At 36.5% G+C, this 20,458-nt stretch overlaps 1 protein-coding gene across 2 annotated transcripts in view; it reads right to left on the bottom strand.

Moving 5' to 3' along the window:
- Positions 1-782: 782 nt before the first annotated feature.
- The window catches only part of c10h14orf180 (chromosome 10 C14orf180 homolog), a 43,499-nt gene continuing 23,823 nt past the window's right edge, over positions 783-20,458 (bottom strand). The window contains exons 5-10 of one of the 2 annotated variants that reach the window (XM_067455108.1): positions 13,564-13,594; positions 13,357-13,465; positions 9,122-9,282; positions 6,335-6,464; positions 4,501-4,527; positions 783-2,809 (exon numbers count right to left, since the gene is read on the bottom strand). In XM_067455108.1, the coding sequence (XP_067311209.1) occupies positions 2,604-2,809; positions 4,501-4,527; positions 6,335-6,464; positions 9,122-9,282; positions 13,357-13,465; positions 13,564-13,594 (664 nt within the window). In that variant the 3' untranslated portion in view covers positions 783-2,603. The remainder of the gene's footprint in view (positions 2,810-4,500; positions 4,528-6,334; positions 6,465-9,121; positions 9,283-13,356; positions 13,466-13,563; positions 13,595-20,458) is intronic. The other variant, XM_067455109.1, reaches the window with a different exon arrangement.

The following is a 20,458-nucleotide window of genomic DNA, read 5'->3' as shown; positions in this document are numbered from 1 at the left end:
GTACCACAGAGTAACTTTCCCGCAAACGGTCTAGCGGCCTAAAATCTAACGATCCGCACCCTCGGTGCTCGGCCCCTTATTATCATTTCGGAGTGACCTATCCTTTGGAATAGTAAAAAAAAGTTTGAAAAAGAAACTTCTTATACAAAACAGAGTAAAACATTATTAGGCTTAGGCCAAAATGCTGGTACAGATTAATGTAAAATATAAACTAAAATTCAACTCTCAACCCTCTAAAATGGCATTCTTTCATTTGCCAGTTAAATCTGGCTGTGCATGAGACAATATGGCCAACTCATCCTTGAACAGTCACGTATCTCTTTTCAGAGAAAATTTGCGGCAGATGGAAACGTTTGTGCTTAAAAGCCTTGCCCTTTGTTTCAACTCGCAAAGTAGATAAATGTGTCGTCATTGTGCCACTTCTTCTCTTTTCATAAATATAATCCTTAACAATGATTAGTGTCATTCTGTTTGTACATGTTGATAGATGCATAAAACGCATATTTGTACTCTAAATCTATTTGATTATTAGTAAAATAAATAGCATTGTCTTGCATTCCAGACACATTCAACCACATTATGTACAGCAAGTGCATTAAAAATAATTAAATAAACAAAATATTTTTTAACATCAAAAGCTGTGATACATTGATTCATAGAGAACACAGTGTGCACATTCTGTAGAGCCCGACTGATCCAATGGCTTAAAAGTGTTCATGACAAAGAAAAGTAAATCTAGGTGAAACTTTTAGAACTTTTAATCATTACTAAAATAAAAATAATAAAAATTAATGTAGCGTTTTATTTTTTACATTCCAATTCGGTATTCATTCAGTAAATATCATTAAAGTTTTGGGGAGTTGTACTACATGACATTGTACAAACTTAACCAATAACAAAATCATCAGAGGTATATTCATGTCATTATGTATTAACTGCATTCTTAATATTTCATATAATTTTTTAATTGCATCTGCACAAAAGTTACTAGATAATGCCACTAATCTAATATTTAATTAAAATAAAATGACATCAAAATGTTTTTGATGCTGGCATGAAATAGCACATAAATAGATCCACAATCAAATTTGTGTAGTCTTTATTTGTGTGATAAAAGAAATTAAGTGCAACAGGATTCTTAAATTCACTTTTTGAATCAGAAAGCCCTTATATTGATATTTAGATCCTATGACAAAATAGTGAGAAGCAAGGAACGCGAAGTATAACACTAGCAGGAATTGGACCCATGCATTTAAACATTCTATAAGCACATGCGATATGCGTGTGTCTGTAAGTGTTATCGGCATTAACCCTCAAACGCATCGACCCGGGACGTCATTCACTACCTTCATTTTTAAAGTTAGACTTCAAATTTCCTAGTGTTCCTCAATCTATTCATTATAAACAATATAACAAGAAAAAAAAAAAAAAACATTATAAAACATTTTCTAATTGATTTTTAGAATTAAAAAAACGTATAGGGTCACTAGACTAGCGACCCGAGGTATGTAATAGTGTAAGCAATTTCTGCGCAACAATAACTGACTCAATAAGTGCAATTCATCTTTATCCCTCAAGGGGCAATGATGTGATGATGATTAACTCATATTTATCACACGCATAAAACAAGAATAGACAAATATCATCAGCAAAACTTGAAATGGCGTAGCGATTTACTGTAGAGCAAGTACTGTACACAAACAAATATTACTCCCACTTAATGGTGGAATTTGTCAGCAATCAAAAAAACGAGAATATGGGTCGCAAAAATTGAGTGGATGTACTTGGGAAGTAAGCTTTGATGATTATAGTGATGGTAAAAAAGCATCTGCTCAAATTGATCCCTTCCAAGTTCCAAAAAGTATCAAAATATGCTTTATTTATTTTTTGTATAATTGTTATTGAAAGAATTTTATGCCATGATATCCATCTGTGTAAGATATAGTTATATAATATAGTTATAGTTTCGAATTGGTGAAACATTCATGCATTTAGGGTTAAATTATAACTATTTGTGACAATGAGCATGGCATTATGCATGTACACACTATAACATGTTGCCCTTTTCCGATACAGGTTTCAGTATATCTCGCACGATAATATTGACCTACCAATATATCAGTCGGGCTCTAACTGTGATGTACAGAATTCATTCATTCATATTCTGTTTTGACAGTCCTGTATAATTCTAATAAAGGGTTTAATTACTATTGCTTCACAATTTGGAAAAGGTCAAACAGATGCCTTAAAACATATCGCCCAGAACCGCTTTACAAGGACAAATAGCTACATATACAGGTTTCTGATTATATACGACTCAGTATAATGAGGCTGTGGCAATAGATATGCCACCATAAAGGGCAAAAAGAACACCATTACTTAATGGTGTAGAAAAGCACATGGCCTTCAATCAACTACAAAATAAAATGTGCGGATGTTGAACATCCTCAAAGACTTTGACTGGTGACCAGTCTGATTATAACAGTGAAAATAAAGCAATAAAAAACAAGAACCCTTATCTCTTTTACTTCCTCCACAGTCCTTTAAAATCATCCTGACCGTGTTTTTTCCAGCTCGTTGCTGCCCTCTGTGGTCAGTTATGGTCATTGCATGGTCAGCCAGATCCAGCAGGCCCAAACGATCTGTTTGAATTGAAGCAGGTACACAGCCAGTGCCGTCTGCAGCTCCTCGCAGGCGCGCTGGGGTCTTCGGCGGTCCGTGCAGTACAGTGCTAGACCCAGCGCAGACAGCAGCAGGAACAGGCAGGTGAGCAAGGCCAGGTGCAAATGGCTCTGGGGTGTGTCATACACTGGAGCACAAAAACAAATTCAAAAGGATTTAGGGGTCAAATGCTACATTTGTTAGCTGCGCAAATGCTTAAAACAGGAATTATTTAAAGGTACTGTAAGGATTTTTTTAATGGAATTGTTTTTTAAGCTAGTTAGCTTGTGTTAGAAGCTATTTTGCTAATGTTGCTTTGAAAAACAAATCACATGCTGCTTATCTCTGATTTATTTGTTGTCTAGTTAGAAAATAGACATGAACAACCACTCAAGTCATACTTACGACTAGGAAACTGAGATCATTTTGATACCCCCATTTCTTAGTTGGCTGGGTCATAAACATTAACATGGTGGAGGAGAGAACTATTGCTGTACTGACTGTTAAGTTTTATTCGTTTTCCCACAACATCTCCATTCCTTTCTCTTGCCGCTACAGTCACCGATCAGCCACAACATTAAAATCACTGACAGGCGAAGTGAAGAACATTGATGAGATGGGAGCAGAATGCACTATGGGAAGAAGAAAGGCCAGAAGAGGCAGTGTTATGCTCTGGAGTCTGGACAATGTTCTGCTGTGAATTCTGGGGTCCTGGCATTCAAGTGGATGTCACTTTGACACATACCACCTACCTAAAGATTGTTGCAGACTATGTACACCCCTTCATGACATTGGTGTTCCCTGATGGCATTGGCCTCTAGCAGGATAATGCACCCTGCAACTGTAACAGAGGTCAGCTAGTAAGAGCTGTGGTGTAAACCTCACTCCCCTGATCTCAAGATGCACACTATAGACTGCGGCCTTTAGCGTCCTTTTTAGCAGGCCCACCTCCCATGCCAGAGATGCTGGTTTGAGTCCCACTCTGAGTGGGACCGGAGGGGTTACATGGTGTTTCCTTGGCCTCCAAATTCCCCAGATCGCAATCCGATTAAGCACCTATCAAATGTGCTGGAACAACAAATCCGATCCATTTAGGCCCTAACTTGTAACTTGAAGGACTTAAAGGGTCTGCTGCTAATGTCTTGGTGCCAGATAGTGCTTTGGCGACACCCACAAGGGGAACCTACACGATATTAGGCAGGTGTGTCTTTAATGTTGTGGCTGAGCAGTGTATATTTACGTAAAAAAAAAAAAAAGGCTATTTGATTACTATTGTATTTTACACTGCAAAAACCCCCCAGAATTTTCAGCAAGCGGATTATGAATGTATAGCGCAGGTAATTTTTCTATTTATTGTCTGCAAATGGGGCGCAATATTTTATTCAAAATATGCTGGATATTGGCAAAATATCTTCATTACATTTTAGAATTCAAGAATGAACCTAGTGTCTTCCATGAATAATAACTTAACAACAAATTCAGAAGTGAGAAGTAGGACATCCCTGAAAGCACGTGGGCAGCATTAACTACTGGCTGAGTCTGGGGCAATTCCACAACAGCTAACAGAACTCTAAACCAAAGAAAATTAAGGAAAATGGCACTTTCTTTGGGTTTTACATGCATGCTTTACATACCTCAATATCACATTTATATAGGCAAAGGCAAAACATTTTTAGCACAGTTCATGTAAATTCTTAAAACAACAGCAAATATCTACTTATTAACTTTCAGGCTGTTTTGTTTGAGTCCCAGATTGCATGCAAGAAAATGTCATGCATGTTTCATGCATTTTTGAGATCTACCACACTGTTTAATACTTTTCTTATCAAGTTTTCTTACCTCCTAAACAGTCATAGTACGGAATGTCTGGAAAGCCAACATGAAAAGTAATAATAAGGTTTAGGTTTGAGTTCAAGTTAGTCAAAGTCTTTGTAAACTTTATAAACATTCATATTGGTGCAACTAAAGGTGTGGTCACTTTACAGTTACTCTGTTGGTGAATTCTAGTCATTTCAAAAGTAATTTGAAATTTGCTGAATTGACCAATAGAGAGCTGCTTGTTTTGATAGTGATCTCTGTGTGAGCTGTACATCATACATTGCTACACTATTGACAATAGACATTGGACATTTGCTTGTCAAATTTTGGCAATGTGACCGCACTTTAATTCTACTTCATGATTCAGACTGTATCATAGGTCAGAAATCGACATCACACCGTGTTCGTACGTTGGCCAGAGGAGAACTGACCATCGACTGAGTCTGGTAGGGTTTTTTCTCCATTCTATCACCTGATGGAAATGGAGTTCCTTGCCACTGTCGCCTCTGGCTTGCTTAGTTGGGGACACTTAATATTCAACAATATTATTTGACTGTACTGACACTACTGAAAACTGGGGTGTATTCCAGAAAGCAATGTTAACTTACCGTCACATATACCTTGAACTCCCGATTGATTAACCCAAAACATGCGCACTCGAGGTATGCTGGTTCAAAAACGAGTCCCGGAGTTCAGACAACTCAGAGTATGTTCCCGGTTAATACACAAGACATTCTCTCAACAGAGCAATGAATCAGATCATTCATCACGGAAACAGACGCTAAGAAAAAGTGTGCCAATCTACTTCCTCCTCCTTTTGTTTAATGGCAAGTTACATAACCTACCTGATGCACATCACCACCTATTTGGTGGTTGTGCAATCATTTTTTTGACCTTTTTGTTTTATAAGTATTCTTTATTCACTGAGAATAAGGATTATATTGTTTGTTTGATGCTAATTATTTGAATATAGATCTATGTGTTACAATGAACTGAGACAATAAAATAAATATATTTGAATTGAACATTTAAACATTACCTTGTTGTAATAGTGCTTTAGAATTAATATATATTTTTGTATTGAATAACAAATTTAGTTATATTAATAGAACTATATTAATTGTATAATGTATATCAGAATATTTCTTAAGCAAACTTACACTGGTTTATGAGCTGCTCTGGAGCAGGTTATGTTCAGAGAGTGAGTTGTTATGGCTTACTTACATGGCCTGATATTTACCTCTGTTTTTGGAACCGAGAGTTAGGTTATCCTCTTACTTACTCATAAACATACCTGGTATGGCACATAACCTGCTTTCTGGAATACCCCCCTGAACGGAGCTGGATGATAATGAACTGATTTAATAAATTATGATCTTTACAATGGTATTGAATCAACACTGAACCGACTTAGAGCTGTTGTAAAGCCGAAATGAACTATGTTTACATCATTGGATAATTTTTTGACAAGGCCTTTTGACAAGACAAGAGCTCTTGAGTGAAAGACGAATTGCACTAAAGCATCAAGTGCAACAGAACTGAACAGGCTCCCTGAATTACCTTCCTTAAATTAAATTCTTTGTTTCATTAACATAACAGTCTTGCTGGCACAGATTGCACACTGCCTAATTTGCATGTAAATCACTTGGGCATGTTTGTGCATCCCCCTTTTTTCCCTAGAATGAGAGGATTCATTTACCTCAGCTCTCAGTAAGAAAAATCTTTTACAACCTACTTCAACATGTTTAATTCACTTTACTATTTTTAAGTGCCAGCTCTTCAAAGAACAGTTCAAAGAGACTTTATGGGAGAGATTTTAGGGACTGCTAGAGCAGGTTTGTTTGAACTCTCTTACCATGAACAGTGATCTCCGGCTCTCTGAAGCGAACCCGCCTCTCGTTTTTCCGCCTGCGTGTTGAGTCGGACTCTGCATTGCTCGCATTGGACTTTTTCAGGATAGAGGTGGGCAGTTTATCACTTAGGACCTGAAATCAGAAAGACAAAACTTGACTTCCAGAATGTTTGATAGACACATTATAAAGTCGTTTGCATATGGCAGTAGATTCCTATAACTTTTCTATAACTCATTTTGACATTAACATGATTGTTTGCCATATGACGTCATGACATTTTAACAGCAAAATGTAGTAGAGTGTAAAACAATGTGATTGACACATGGAAGGATGTTGGTCCAAAAACGTGCATTATTAAGTGAGTAAATCACATTAAGCTGAGATGTGTGTGTAGGGTATCGTTTGAATTTTAACTTTTAATTCCAATAAGGTAAATAAAGAAATCAAATAATCTATTTAGAGAATATATTTATTCTGTCTTTTTGCAAAACATTCTGTTGCAGCTGCATAACATGAACAGAAATCAGCAGCCTACAGAACACTTACACAAGGAACTGTTGCCTATAATTCATAAACTATGGATAAACCCCTAATGACACAGACAGCAGTAGAAATTAAGCTGCCGTCACTTTAAGACCTCATGTACGGATCCGATATGGTCCACATACGTTTCTTTTCTTAACTGTTTACTTTCACTTAAGACAAACCCTAGCCTGACAAGCCAGACCCACATCAAGATGTTTGGTCTGGAAACTCACCATTGACAGGGCTCAATCTGAGGGAAGGGATAAGCGGTTGTCTTTTAAACTCCCTCTGCACGGTGTGCACGCAATTGGATATCGCTACAACCAACCAGAGCAACGAAGGTGGAGCAGAGCTCGTTGACAGATTAAACTTTTGCCGTATCCGGTCGGAAAACTCTGAACACATCTTTCCTTTTAATTTTCTTAGAAAATTAGAAATCTTTCCTTTCATTTAAGAATGTGCCGTTCTTTGTTCTTTTCTCAGAAAAAAGCTTAACTCCAAGTCTTCCAGAGTCGCGGTCAAAGCCGATTCGAAAGAAGTCAGTGAATTCGAAATTTTGGTGGTTTTCCTTCTCTTTCTTCCCCCCTTTATTATTCTCAGCTGTCATTCATTCTTAGGTTCGCGATTGGTCGGTTTGCCCATCAATCATCATTTGCCCAGGAGTGATATCCCTCCCAAGGAACCAATCAGAACTCATCTCACCTGTATAAAGACCAGGAAGCAACTGGAGGAAGAGAGAGGCGTGTTTTCTTTTGTTTGTTTTGATCATTTGTTACTACTTTCCCCGATTGATATTTTGCTATTGAAACTTGGTTTTGAAAGACTTTGCTTTGGTTACGACTAAGTTTGAAACATTGACTTGTTTGTGGCGTGTTTACACTGCTCATTTCGGACTCAGAGCAATGGGATAGTGTCAGCATGTCATGTGACCTACATAATACAACACGTAGTATTTGAAATTGTTTATACACACCAGGTAAGGAGCGGTTGCCACCTTATGTATGTATGTTTGTTAGTTAGTGTAGCTTAGTTGGTTTAGGTGTTTATTTCTGTCTTTATTTTTAAGATAGTTAAGTACTTCAATTGATAAGTTAGCTGGTTTTTGTTTTGTTGATTTCTTTGCTTTAGCACCGCTCATAGTTCCACGCTTTTTGTTTTAGTATTTTGTATATATATTCTGTAAATTTTCTATCCTATGATCACTATATTACTTTGTAAATCAATCGGGTGTTTGTTGGTTTGTTTATAATTTTTGGAATAACTAAAAGAGTTAAAAGTTTAAATCTGTCTCTATCTATCTCTTATCATACATTTATCAGTAACTGAACCCGCTCCTTTCATTTAAATTTATTTTACTTTAATACATATGTTACCGACCCTATTACTCCTAGACATATTTTTTAATAGGGAGACGTAACACCACCATTCGCCAGTTTCTGTGTTTACTAGAAGCACGCATGCGCAACTCGGCCGTCATTATATTAAGCCCCGCCCACCGACTCTATACAGGATGTGATTGGCCTGACCAGAGTTTGCCGTTTACAGCTCAGAAGTGTATTGAGAGTTGCTAGACAATACTCGCGGCAGATTAGATTTGCTGCCGCTAGGGTGCATCTAGATTTCAAGGCTAGAAAAAACCCTCTGTGTGCGCGCCTTGGATGCACGTGCAGAATAGAAAATTGCTAGTAACAAATGTTCAATTAAATTGATTTCTCTTTCATGTCATCTTAGGCTTGAAAGGCTTAAAATCACATTAAAATGTGCACACAGGAATCAATAAGCAAAACAGAAATGAATGTGCCTTGTGGAATCAACAGGTTCATGGAAAGTAAGTCCTGCAAATTGTGAATTTGGAATTTAACCCTAGATATGGGTCAATAATGTGATGAATCTAGTAAAAAAATACTTTTCATACTGTAAATACAATGACTTGAATATACCTCTATAATGTAATTTGGCATAAAGTGAAAAATGTCAAAACTGTCCTGATATCGTGAAGAAGACCTCAGGTTGTAATTTTCGAATGATTAATTAAGATATTTCTACTTTGATATATTGTAAAATGTTTTTGAAATGAATAAATGTAAACATTATTTAATGCCATTTTTAAGGATCATTAAATGTAAACTTCCTGACAATATACAAGTTTTTAAAAAACTATATTAAGCCAACATAAATGCAAACAGCACATTTAGGAACTTAGCACGTGTTTAAAACCAGATATTTTCCCATTTCATTATCATTGTCAATGACCATTGGATTACCTTAGTTTTAAGAGTTTCCTGTTGTATGTATGGCTCTTTTCTGTGTCGTAACTCTGAGTGTCTGTCCTTATGGCTATGAGAGATGCCACTCAGAGCGTCGCTGAATGACTCGGTGGCCGAGAACCTCTTGGAAAGAGTCGACACACACTCTCCCAATGAATCTGTAAAATGAAAAGCAAAGAGCACTTTACAAACTGCAAAACAACATATTCAACATTTAATCTGCAAAATAAGCAACGTGCATTTGTTTCTATTTGATACAGTCTGCATGATAAAATGCGATTAGAAGAGAACAATTTAGCATTGAAACTATGACACGCAGGTGATATGTTGTGGCGAAAGCATATTTTCTCAAAAAGCTGACTCGGCAGTGGAGTTTGACATTCGTGACACATTGCTGCCCTATACAATACATTTTTCATCGTCCAGGAAAAAGGCAGTAGGGAAGACACAGAACGACCCGTCCCTCCAGAAAACTAGCAAAGCATTTCTGCCTACAAAAATGCCCTGGCCTCAAACTGTCAAAGACACAACCCAGCTTTTCAGCCAGAGATCTACAACACCATCAGCCTCTGACAGAAAGTGCATGCTTGGAATAAATGTTTACTCATTCGTTTGATTTAACTCTGCAGTTTTTTAATCGTACAGAACTGTATGTACAGTAGATTTGATGTTGTGCAATTTCCGTGCTTCTTCAATCAGTGAAAATAGTAAATGGCTCAATTAATATGGCAAAAATAGTTCTTAAAAGAGCTTTCATTGAATCGACTGTGGTTATTTTGCTCTGAAAATCAGAACGAAAGATTGCTGGCTTGTATGGGACTAAAATGTACAGTAAATTGCAAAGCAGATGTGATTAAAGGGGTCATGAACTTATTCATAATGAATAAGTAATAGGCTATATTCTACCCTGGTTTTGAGTAGGGCTGCAACGATTCATCGAGTAACTCGAGTTAATCGAATCAAAAAAATCCTCGAGGCAAAATCATCTGCCTCGACGCTTCGCTTAGTCCATTTAACTACACACAGATATTGCAGAAAGACATTTTTTGTGTAAGGACTCGGAGTATGAGCGGATTGCGGTTATATCCGCGGTTCAGGTGCGTAAACATCCCAAACATTGCAGGTGGATGAGAGAAATCGTTAATATGTTGATTTTAATAAAGACGCGGAACTCTCATATCACGCTAAAACGCAATGAATGCGTGTCGTTCTTTAACTTTCGTTTTCAGCTCATGTCGAGATCCAAAGACCGCAATGCGAGAGAGAGAGAGAGCGGGTGGGCATCAGCACTGGTAATATCATTTAATATCGCTGTTTTTAAATGAAGAAAACTGTGTGTTGAGCTTCAGGATGCGACGCTGAACATTTAAGTTTCATTTGCGGCAGTTCACGCGTCAGCTGAGGAGATACGAGCAACTCCAAACACATGAACTCGATGGAGTTTGCAGCTTTGCACATGGATCACCGTCATTGTGATGTGTGTGAAATGAGACTTTATATATCCTACTTGATAATATCTTCGAAATGCTCCATTAGATGTTCTCAATACTAGGCGCAACAAATATCAGAACAAGCTGTAACGCGCGCGCGCGCGCGTGTTGTGTGTGTGTGTGTGTGTGTGTGTGTGAGATTAGCAGCGCTCGTGCTTTCAGAGCTCAGAGCTGCGTGATTTCATTGATTTGTGTAATTTAAATATCACACTTTAATCATATTTATAGCTACTAACTTAAAGCAAGCTGTGTTACAATGATGAATGATTAGCTCAAAAGATCAGCATGTGTGATGTACTTTAACTGAATTAAACATATCTCGCGTTTGATCACGTTCTAGCGGTTATTCCTCCGTGTGATGTATAGGTTGTCGACCCTGGTTTATGTAAATGTAATTTTGCCAAAATATTTTTTTTTGTTTTGTTTAGCAACCTACTTCAGTGTAGCTAATATGTGACGATAGCATTGCGCTTAACACGGAGGATTTGAAGTTGTGACGATCGGGTGCGGGTGGATGGTTTGCTTCTAACAGCTGATTCGGTGACGATAGAGCTGAGCCGCACATCTCTTGTTCCAAGTTAACCTGTCCAATATGTTTTGCTTCAGTAAAGGAGTAAATAAGACAGTAAATGCTTATGTCATGCCTGAGCTGAAGCTGATACATGAAAGTTAAGTTGCACAACATAAATACAATGTTTAGTTATTTATATTATTTATAGAATATTTATAGAATATTAGAATATTTATATTATATAGAATTTATAGAATATTTATATTATTTATATTGGCATTACTGTTATTTATATTACTACTATTTAGATTTATTGGTTGTAGGTTTAGTTTTAGATTGAACTATGTTTACCTTTTTAAAGTAATTTGAAATAGATTTTTATTTAATATAATATGGCAATTGTATGCATTAAAATTGTTTAGTTTCACAGTTATTAATGTATGCAATTTCAGCAATAAAACTTAATTTTTCTAAAAAGAAGACAAATTAGATGTTAATTTTAAGATACCCGTCTTATTGTCTCTTATTGCTCTTTAATAAAGAAAAAGTAATTATTATCCGATTAATCGATTAATCGATCGATTAAGTGGTAGATTAATCGATTACAAAAAGAATCGATAGCTGCAGCCCTAGTTTTGAGCCTAGCTCCTGAAACACTCAGCTGTTATGGGCATGCCGCATTGAAGAGTTGAAAGTGAACACCTACTATGATTAGATAACAGTTGTGCAAATTATAATGAGCTTCGGCTCTACATGTGGAATAGTTTTGAAAACTTGGAATGAATCACCCACATGGCTCGCAAAATGTCTTTATCAAACAAACACAATGATTTATCTCTCATCCAATTGGAATGTTATTTTGTATTACTTGGTCGGCCCGACTGGTGGATATAACCGTTAACCGTGTATAACTAACACACCCACAAGCCAAGTACAATGTGCATCAGCAAAACTTTACCTCAGACAAATCAGCATGATCAAAACTTTTGCAATTGTAATTTTTTTTTAAATCACAGCACAACGAATCAACAACACTTCAAATAAAAAGGATACTAACAAGTACATCTTCAGCTATATTCTTATATTACGATGACCTTTTATATATATCAAAAGGGAAAGTTGATTTCTCAACTCATCACCCCTTTAATTTAAGTTTTATACAAATTTACCATATAGCAAACTACCCTGGTAAATTGGTTATAGCCACCATTGTCATTATTACAAACAATATTTTGGTATTTATGATAAATTATTTATCCGTGCACATTATATTTAAAAAAATTAATACTCTTTAATTTTTAAAAATAAAAATATCCCCTCCCTCTAGCAGTGACATCTTTTCTAATGAGGTGTTTACTGGCGTTAGGGCAGGACATCCTGTCAATCACATTAGATTGTCAAACCACAACCATCCAATCAATTTCCTGGACTAAATCAAGTCCCGCCCTACATCAATTTTTGGTCTAAAAGCCATTTTACTATGATATACATCACAGTAGGGAAGATAAGTCCATCGCAAATTTCGTTGTATGTCAACTTTTTAGAAATACCTATGATTTATTATGATTTTAGACCCAGCAAACAATTTTGTGTTGAAAAAAATAAAAAAAATAAAAAATAAATATCGATTAGCTGTCCAAACGCAGCCCTGACGTCTAGGCTAAAACAAGGCAAGATTGAGCTGTCAGTGAAATTGAACATATCAAAGAAATGAAACCAAATACCTTGTAATCACAAGTGATTTAGGCAAAAACAACATGTAACCAAATTCAAGTTTATTTAGACTAGAAGCGAGTTACTCATAGTCGGACTATATCGGGTCTATAGTTAACTGAGATAGTGAAATTACGGCTATTACTTGCTGGGGAGTATTAACAATTCTTATAATAGCTATGGATGATTTCGGCAGAGATTACACTGTAAATAAAACAATAACTAAAAAAATAAAACGTTTTAAGAATATACCTGTTTTCTACTTTCATTTAAATTTGTATTCAATGTGCTGTTTGCCGATTCTTTTGTAAAAAATGACTATCAATTTCTGAGTGAACATTGTTTCAAGAGTTTCTAGAGCATTTTCCCCCAAGTTATAAATATAATTGTATATTTTTGTAAGGACAATTAGCTGTCTAATTATGTAATAATGTTTTCAAAATCATGTTTTAGTGGCATGGCTGAATGGAAACTGAAGACATAACTTCAAGTGGAATCAAGAGGACTGAGATAGTTACTTGTATATTCCGTTTTGCCAATCTCAGCATAGACAGTGGCTAGCAGCTCCAGACTCCGGGCTGTGATGGGGTGATCGTTACCAAAAGCCCGCTGGTGGATTTTAGTGGCCTAAATGGAAAAAGATTAAAATTGCAATTACTTCAACATTTCTCCTCTTTACAAGCCTTCTGTCATTTTGCACGTATACTAAAACACAATGTACGTACCTTGCCACTGTATTCTAAAGCAAGATGGGGTCTGAAAGCAATGAAAAGTGACAAAAACGTTAGAAGTTATGGCACAAAATGTTTGTGTGTGTTTTTTCAATCCAAGTGGGGACTTCAACCTGAATGCACACAGCCTAATGGGGACTCATATCACTGTGGGGACCTAAATTGAGGTCCCATGAGGAAAACAGAATGTTAAAATGCAGAACGTTTAGTGTGATGAGTAGGATTAGGGATAGAGTTAGTGTAAGGGGAGAGAATACAAAGTTTGTATAGTATAAAAAATGTTAAGTCTATGGAGAGTCCCTACAAAGATGATGAGCCAGACGTGTGTTTGTGTGTGTAAATAGTTACTGAAATCAAATTCAATAAATCTGAATGCTATTTTAATAAAATGAAAAATGACAACTGATGCTATTTCTAGTTCTTTTATTACTTTGGAAAAGAATGGTCAAATGCAATGCATTGTGAGATTTTTGAGATACAATATTCTTTTTAGGGTGTACAGTGTACCAGTGTTGGGGAAAATTACTTAGAAAAGTGATGCATTAAAATAGGGTGTTACTCCCTAAAAAAAGTAACTAATTGCGGTACTTAGTTACTTTTTATGGAGGGCACAACTCAAACCTTTCAGCGTAGCTGCCATTCTGGATTGCAGAAGAATAGGATATATGAGAATAAAGTTCAACATTTTTACTATAGCAATAAAAACATAGAAAACTGAATGAAATATGTGATGTTTATCTGAATTTTTTTGCTCATTAGTATGGTTGAATTGGATATTCGAAGGTCAGCAGCAAAGACACTGGTTAATAAAGTGAGCTTAAATAAAGCATACTTATTTTATTGAAAGCTGCAGTCCGTAACTTTTTGGGTGAAAAATTATCCAAAATCAATTTGAGCAAGTACATAACCAGCAGCCAGTGTTCAAAACTATCTCCTTGCCTTAGCCCGATTCACAACGGTAAGCTTGTAATAATGTGTTATAATTTGAGTGGTACTGTTGGTTTTTTGTCGCATGTCTTTGAGTCATTATGTCATGTCTGTCTACATAAAGGAGTAGGGTAGTCTATATCGCATGTGAGAATGCTGCAGGTGGCGGATCATTTATATCAGACACGTAACTCACTTTCCGGTGAAAATTTTGGTCATACTTCCAAGACTTTAGAATCTGTGATTCTGAAGTACAGTATACACACACCAGTGCGGTGAATGAATGACAGCCACACATACTCAAAACATTAGATCCATAAATTAAGGAGACGATGCACAACCAAAGTAAAATTATAATTCAAACCGAAAATACGAAATGCAGCTTTAACATTTAATTATTGCAGGTTTGCTTAATGTTCTAATTTTGCATTTAACTGTTTTTATTCATTTGGAGGAATACTGAATCTGTTTTTGTACAAGTGAGATGTGTAAATGAATCATCTTCATATTTGCTAATTTCACATTATATTTACTCCGCACACACCTTTGCACTTACTGCCGATTTCTCTCAACATAGGGACAGGAGAGGTGTCACAATAAATGGGAAAACAAAGTAACTTACTTAAAGAAAAAGTAGATTAGATATTTTGTTGTAAATGTAAAAGTAATGCATTCCATGGAATAAGTAACCTGATTACGTAACTTACGTTAATTGTAATGCGTTACCCCCAAACTACAATGTACATACCGCATAAAAAAACACTATAAATATTATGGAAACATGGAGTCTGAAAACCACAGAGAATGTGTCTGCCTATTTACTGCACGTGTGAGAGAGATGCATGCACATGTTGGATATTATCGATCAGCAAATCAATATAATTGATTACACCTTGGGGACTCGGTTGACCTTTTTCTATTACCTCAGCCATAAAGAGGGAGAGGGGAAGAGTTTATTTGCAGAGGGTCCATAATAATATCACATATTATATTAGATGGATCATTAAAATTGATATGTTTCTTTCTGCGAGCAACAGCAAGAACAATCCATCTAATAGAATACATCAAGCAAAACTAACTGTACATGAGTCAGTACAGTAAAGCATGTTAGGACATAACTATCGACTTGGTATTACGTTTATTTGCTTATCAAAAATGTATCACAGCAGGTCAGTATATTTATAGTCATAATGGAGTGTGAGAATGATGGGAGACTGTCAGGCAAACACTTGACATTCACTGGATCTCACCCTCAATAAAACCTTATATAACTACCCTCATGACACATTGTCATCCGGTGGAATACTAGCATACTGCTTACTGTGCAGTATATATTAAATATTTATAATAAAATGTATATACATATCAAATATCAATATACTGCAAACAAGAGTCCACTTAGGTTTAGACAGAGCACGATTCTTAACACATTTACGTACACTTTTGAAAAAGTACATTTTATATAATTTTTTATCATCATTTGTCATGCTTTAAAGGTGTGGTAAGTGCTTTCTGCTAACCGTTGTTGATATTTCAAATCACCAATACACACACGCCCCTACCCCCAAAAGGGTTTCTCTGCCCTATTTTGATAGCTCCGCCCCACACATATGTAACCCAGGCAACGACTATGGCAGAATCTGTGTTATAGATCCAGGTCGAATATTCAATGAAAAGGTCACCCCTTCCATCACAAAAACACAAATCGTTCTCATGAAAAACTCGATATAACACGAGCACGACAGTCTAACTAATGAACATATTACAATTATGACCAGATTAGAGTTATAGCGATCACTAAACACAAACCGTTCTCATGAACAACTCGATAGTACACAAGCACTGTTTGCAATCCAGCTAACGGCATATTACAATTATGACTGGAAAAGGGTTATATAGATCATGAAAAGAGGAAACAAACATTAGGAGTATAGTACCTTACTTGTCAGACACATTGTGTGAGCTGACGCTTGAAACAGACAGTGAGGAGATTTAGATGCTCCATACGGTGTGTTAATGAACGGGTCTTTATCTTCGCTGAAGTGAGCCACAATACGATCGCAAATGGACAAACAAGCGAACATGACACACGAGCATATTCAAGCAAAAGCCAGCATATATTAGTTCTCAGCTAATGTCCATCATGTGTGTCGTGTGTATTGAATAATGACGTGCACTGAGCGCACTCTTCTCACTATCATTAGTAGAGACGCCCCTTACCTGCTGATTGGCTACAAGTTTGTTATTGGACTCGGCCCGAGTCCGTTTTGTAAAACCGTTTTGAAATAACACTTACACCACCTTTAAAGGGGGGGTGAAACACTCAGTTTCAGTCAATCTCATGTCAATCTTGAGTACCTATAGAGTAGTATTGCATCCTTCATATCTCCGAAAAGTCTTTCGTTTTATTATATTTGTAAAAGAAATATAGGCTGTACCGAGTCTTTCCGGAAAAAACCGAGCGCCTGGAGGCGTATTGTGTGGGCGGAGCTAAAGAATGACATATGCGCAAATCGGTGACGCCCTCAAGCGTGGAGAAACCCATCGCTATCTCAGCTAATAGATATGATCCAGAATCTAATTCGGAGGCTGAAATAGAAACAGCAACAGCAGGACGTCCGTCTCTGTGGTATGTACTGTATTTAGAGGCCTGTCAACATGACATGATTCGGTTTATGGACTATTGTATGCGACCAAACCTTAGTAGCAAGCAAAACGGTTTTGCACGTCAGAGTAGTGTAACATTATAAGTTACATAGAACAGCAATGAAGTCCGTTAGTGCATTTGAATGACGAAGCACGCGATCGTGTCGTTTACTGATGTTTACATACGCGACGATTAGCACAGCACAGACATTTGAAGCAGTTTTACTTACCGGCTGCTTCCAAAGCAGGACCGAACCTTTATCGCTGGGACGGCTCCGTCAAAAACACACTTCTTGGAGTGTGGAGATCCACTTTGCGATGCGACTGAAGCATTTCTGCGTTCAAATCGGTTCAAATGCAGCGCTGCCTTCCCGGAATGCTGTGCTGAAGCGTTGAAGTCGCTTAATGTCAAAGTGGAGGAATGAAGTGGAGCGCGGCGCCATTAGTGTTCACGGACGACTGGATCTGCACCTGAGAGACTGTTTACGGGCGTGCATTTCCTCTCTCGCGCTAGTGACGCGCGCGCACCCTACCGGGAGAAGAGCCCGTACGGCCCATACAAGGACCTTCCGATCTATTAACGTCAAGTAGACCCATACTCGAAAAAAAACTCTCCGAAACTTGTGAGAAACCGGAAGGAGTATTTTTGACACCGAAATACTCTATCAAACTTCCAACATTAGTTTTTGAAACTTTGAAGTGTTTAACAGTGTAAAAAGCTCAGTATGCATGAAACAGCATTTCACCCCCCCTTTAAAGAAATACACTTATTTTGATGTGATGACAAACATATAACAAGTATGTGGTTATAATTTTAACTGTAGTGTTATTCAATTTTACATTACAATATTACAAGTAAATATATTTAAAATGTAATAAATGGCAACTTCATTATAAATGTGTTTTTACAAATATATTTAAATGAAAGACAAGTTTCAATAGAAATGACATTACAGTATATAGTTGTTTACCATAAATTATTGACATTCGTCAGTACACTTTAATCATATTTCAAAGACAATAGAAGTAAAATTTAAATTACATTTAAAGATGTATGTCATATTTAAGTGTCAAAAAAGCACAAAGTCAGCTAACCTTATTTAATATATATGTAAACTATAATACATTTTCATTAAATTCACACTTTTAAATATTTTCTTTCTGTAATAATACTCTTTTTTACTTTTCCAAAGGGTTGTGCATCCATAAAATTCAAATATTGTGTGCAGTGCTGTAGAAATAGCATTAGCACTGTGGTAGCATGCTATTCTGATGGTAAAGATGATTCATAGAGTTCAGTAGCCTACACTTGAACATCTGTTAGGCGCCATAGGCTATGTAAAAAGCAAATACAGACGAATTTTAAATGACAAAGACACGCGTGATGAACTATGTTGGGACCGACGATAACAATGTGCATCCTTTATCTAAATCCTCGGTGACTCATATATACCATATTTTATCCATATAGAATCTGTTCTGTCTATTTTTACAAATAGTATTGGGAAGCGGTTGTAAAAAAAAGTAGAGCACATAGTCATAAAGCTCCATCTGATCCCACTGGACTGGTACCTTTGCTTAATTTAAGCGCAGATACAGAGCGCTTGAGAATGCCACAGCAATAGCCCACCTCAGTCAGCCTCGATGAGGCGTGCGGATCCATTACAGCACCCGTCACAACAAATCTGGGCACACGTGTGCTGTAATTCCTACAAGAGGGAGTGGAAATGTGAAGCCCGTGCCAAAGTTATGGCACTCTCTTCTTTTTAACTGGAACCCTTGGCATGTGTGTGAACAATAGTGCTGTTTTGATAGGCGACACTTTGCCCTCAGGGTGTATAATGAGAATTTCCCCAGGGATTTTAGATGGAACTTTTTCCTCATGTAGTCATTTAGCACTACGCAGTCCTGGTTGCAGCACTGTTTTGTAAAATGACTTTAATTTGCTTTTTGCATTTAGGTCAGGCATTCAATATTGAATCCTTCACATGTGTTTTGAATGTTGCATTTTTATACTCTTCTGTACTTCTCTTCAATGTAGTATGTTTTTTTAAAGGCAATACATATGTCAGTGTGGTTATTATGGTCGTGCTTTAATTAATAATGACTAGGTGTTGGTTTGCACTGTTTTGGATTGTCCTCGAAGGACATTTGATCGGACACAACATGGCAAAGCTCTCAGCTACAAGAGCACTTCCTGCCCCAACACTGAAAGATTCAAGAGGCAGAACCACTTCCTATTCACTCCATAGAGCTTGGGCTTCATTTAGTGTCAAAAAAAAAAAAAGTCCCTTTATATGGTACCTGAAAAATGTATACAAACACATTACGGGGTATCAGTGGGGTTGTCAAATAAATAAATACATAGACATACAATATTGAGTTGAGGGTCAGTGATATAAGAAAGTATAATGGCTATAAAGAAAAGAAAAAAAAGAAGACAAAAACGAGTTTATTTTTAAAGGTCGTTAAAATTGTCATATACAATATAAACAAATATTACATTTTGTGGAGTCGCACCACATGACAATTTACAACCTGAACTAACCTTGCCCTGTCAGTTCAAATTTCATTAATATACATTTTTGTGTTGTTGTTGTTGCATATTTCTACATGTTAGTTGGACCACATGACAATTTACAACCTGAACTAACCTTGCCCTGTCAGTTCAAATTAAATTTAAAAAAAAATTGTGTGTGTTGTTGCACCACATGACAACTTACAACCTGGACTAATCTCTCCCTGTCAGTTCAAATTGTATGAATATTATTATATTTATATTTATTTATTATAAATAAAATCTATTATTATTATTATTATTATTAGTTGTTGTTGCATATTATTGTTTGTTAGTTGGACCACATGATTGTGTTGGTCGCACCACATGACTTTCTTAAAAATTCTGAGAAATGATACCATAAATCCAAACTACTTTCCTGTTAAACAATTTAATTATATAAATAAGTTTGCTTTTGTTACTGTGATTATGTGATATAAGGTCAGTTGTATTGTTTTCCTTAACATTTGAGCTAAAAATAAATAAAGATGGCATCTGGACATTGTGGTTGGTTGGTGGTCAGTTTGTTCAAATGTACATTTTTTACCTACTTTCCCACTTTTACTGTCATTTCTAGCAAAAAAAACTATTGTAGTAATTTAATTTTTGCTTAGTTATCACTTAAGCTCTCTCTATTTTGCTGTAGATCAATTAATTGTTACGCTGCTTCAGTAGTCTGTCCGAATCAGTTTTGTGAGGTGCCTTCATGAGCAAATGCTGCATGCAAAGTCATTGCCTGATAGGGCAGGCAGTGAAGCA

The sequence above is a fragment of the Pseudorasbora parva genome, chromosome 10 (assembly GCF_024679245.1).
Source record: "Pseudorasbora parva isolate DD20220531a chromosome 10, ASM2467924v1, whole genome shotgun sequence".
Classification (NCBI taxonomy): Eukaryota; Metazoa; Chordata; class Actinopteri; order Cypriniformes; family Gobionidae; genus Pseudorasbora; species Pseudorasbora parva.
This window is presented reverse-complemented; position numbering and strand designations above follow the sequence as displayed.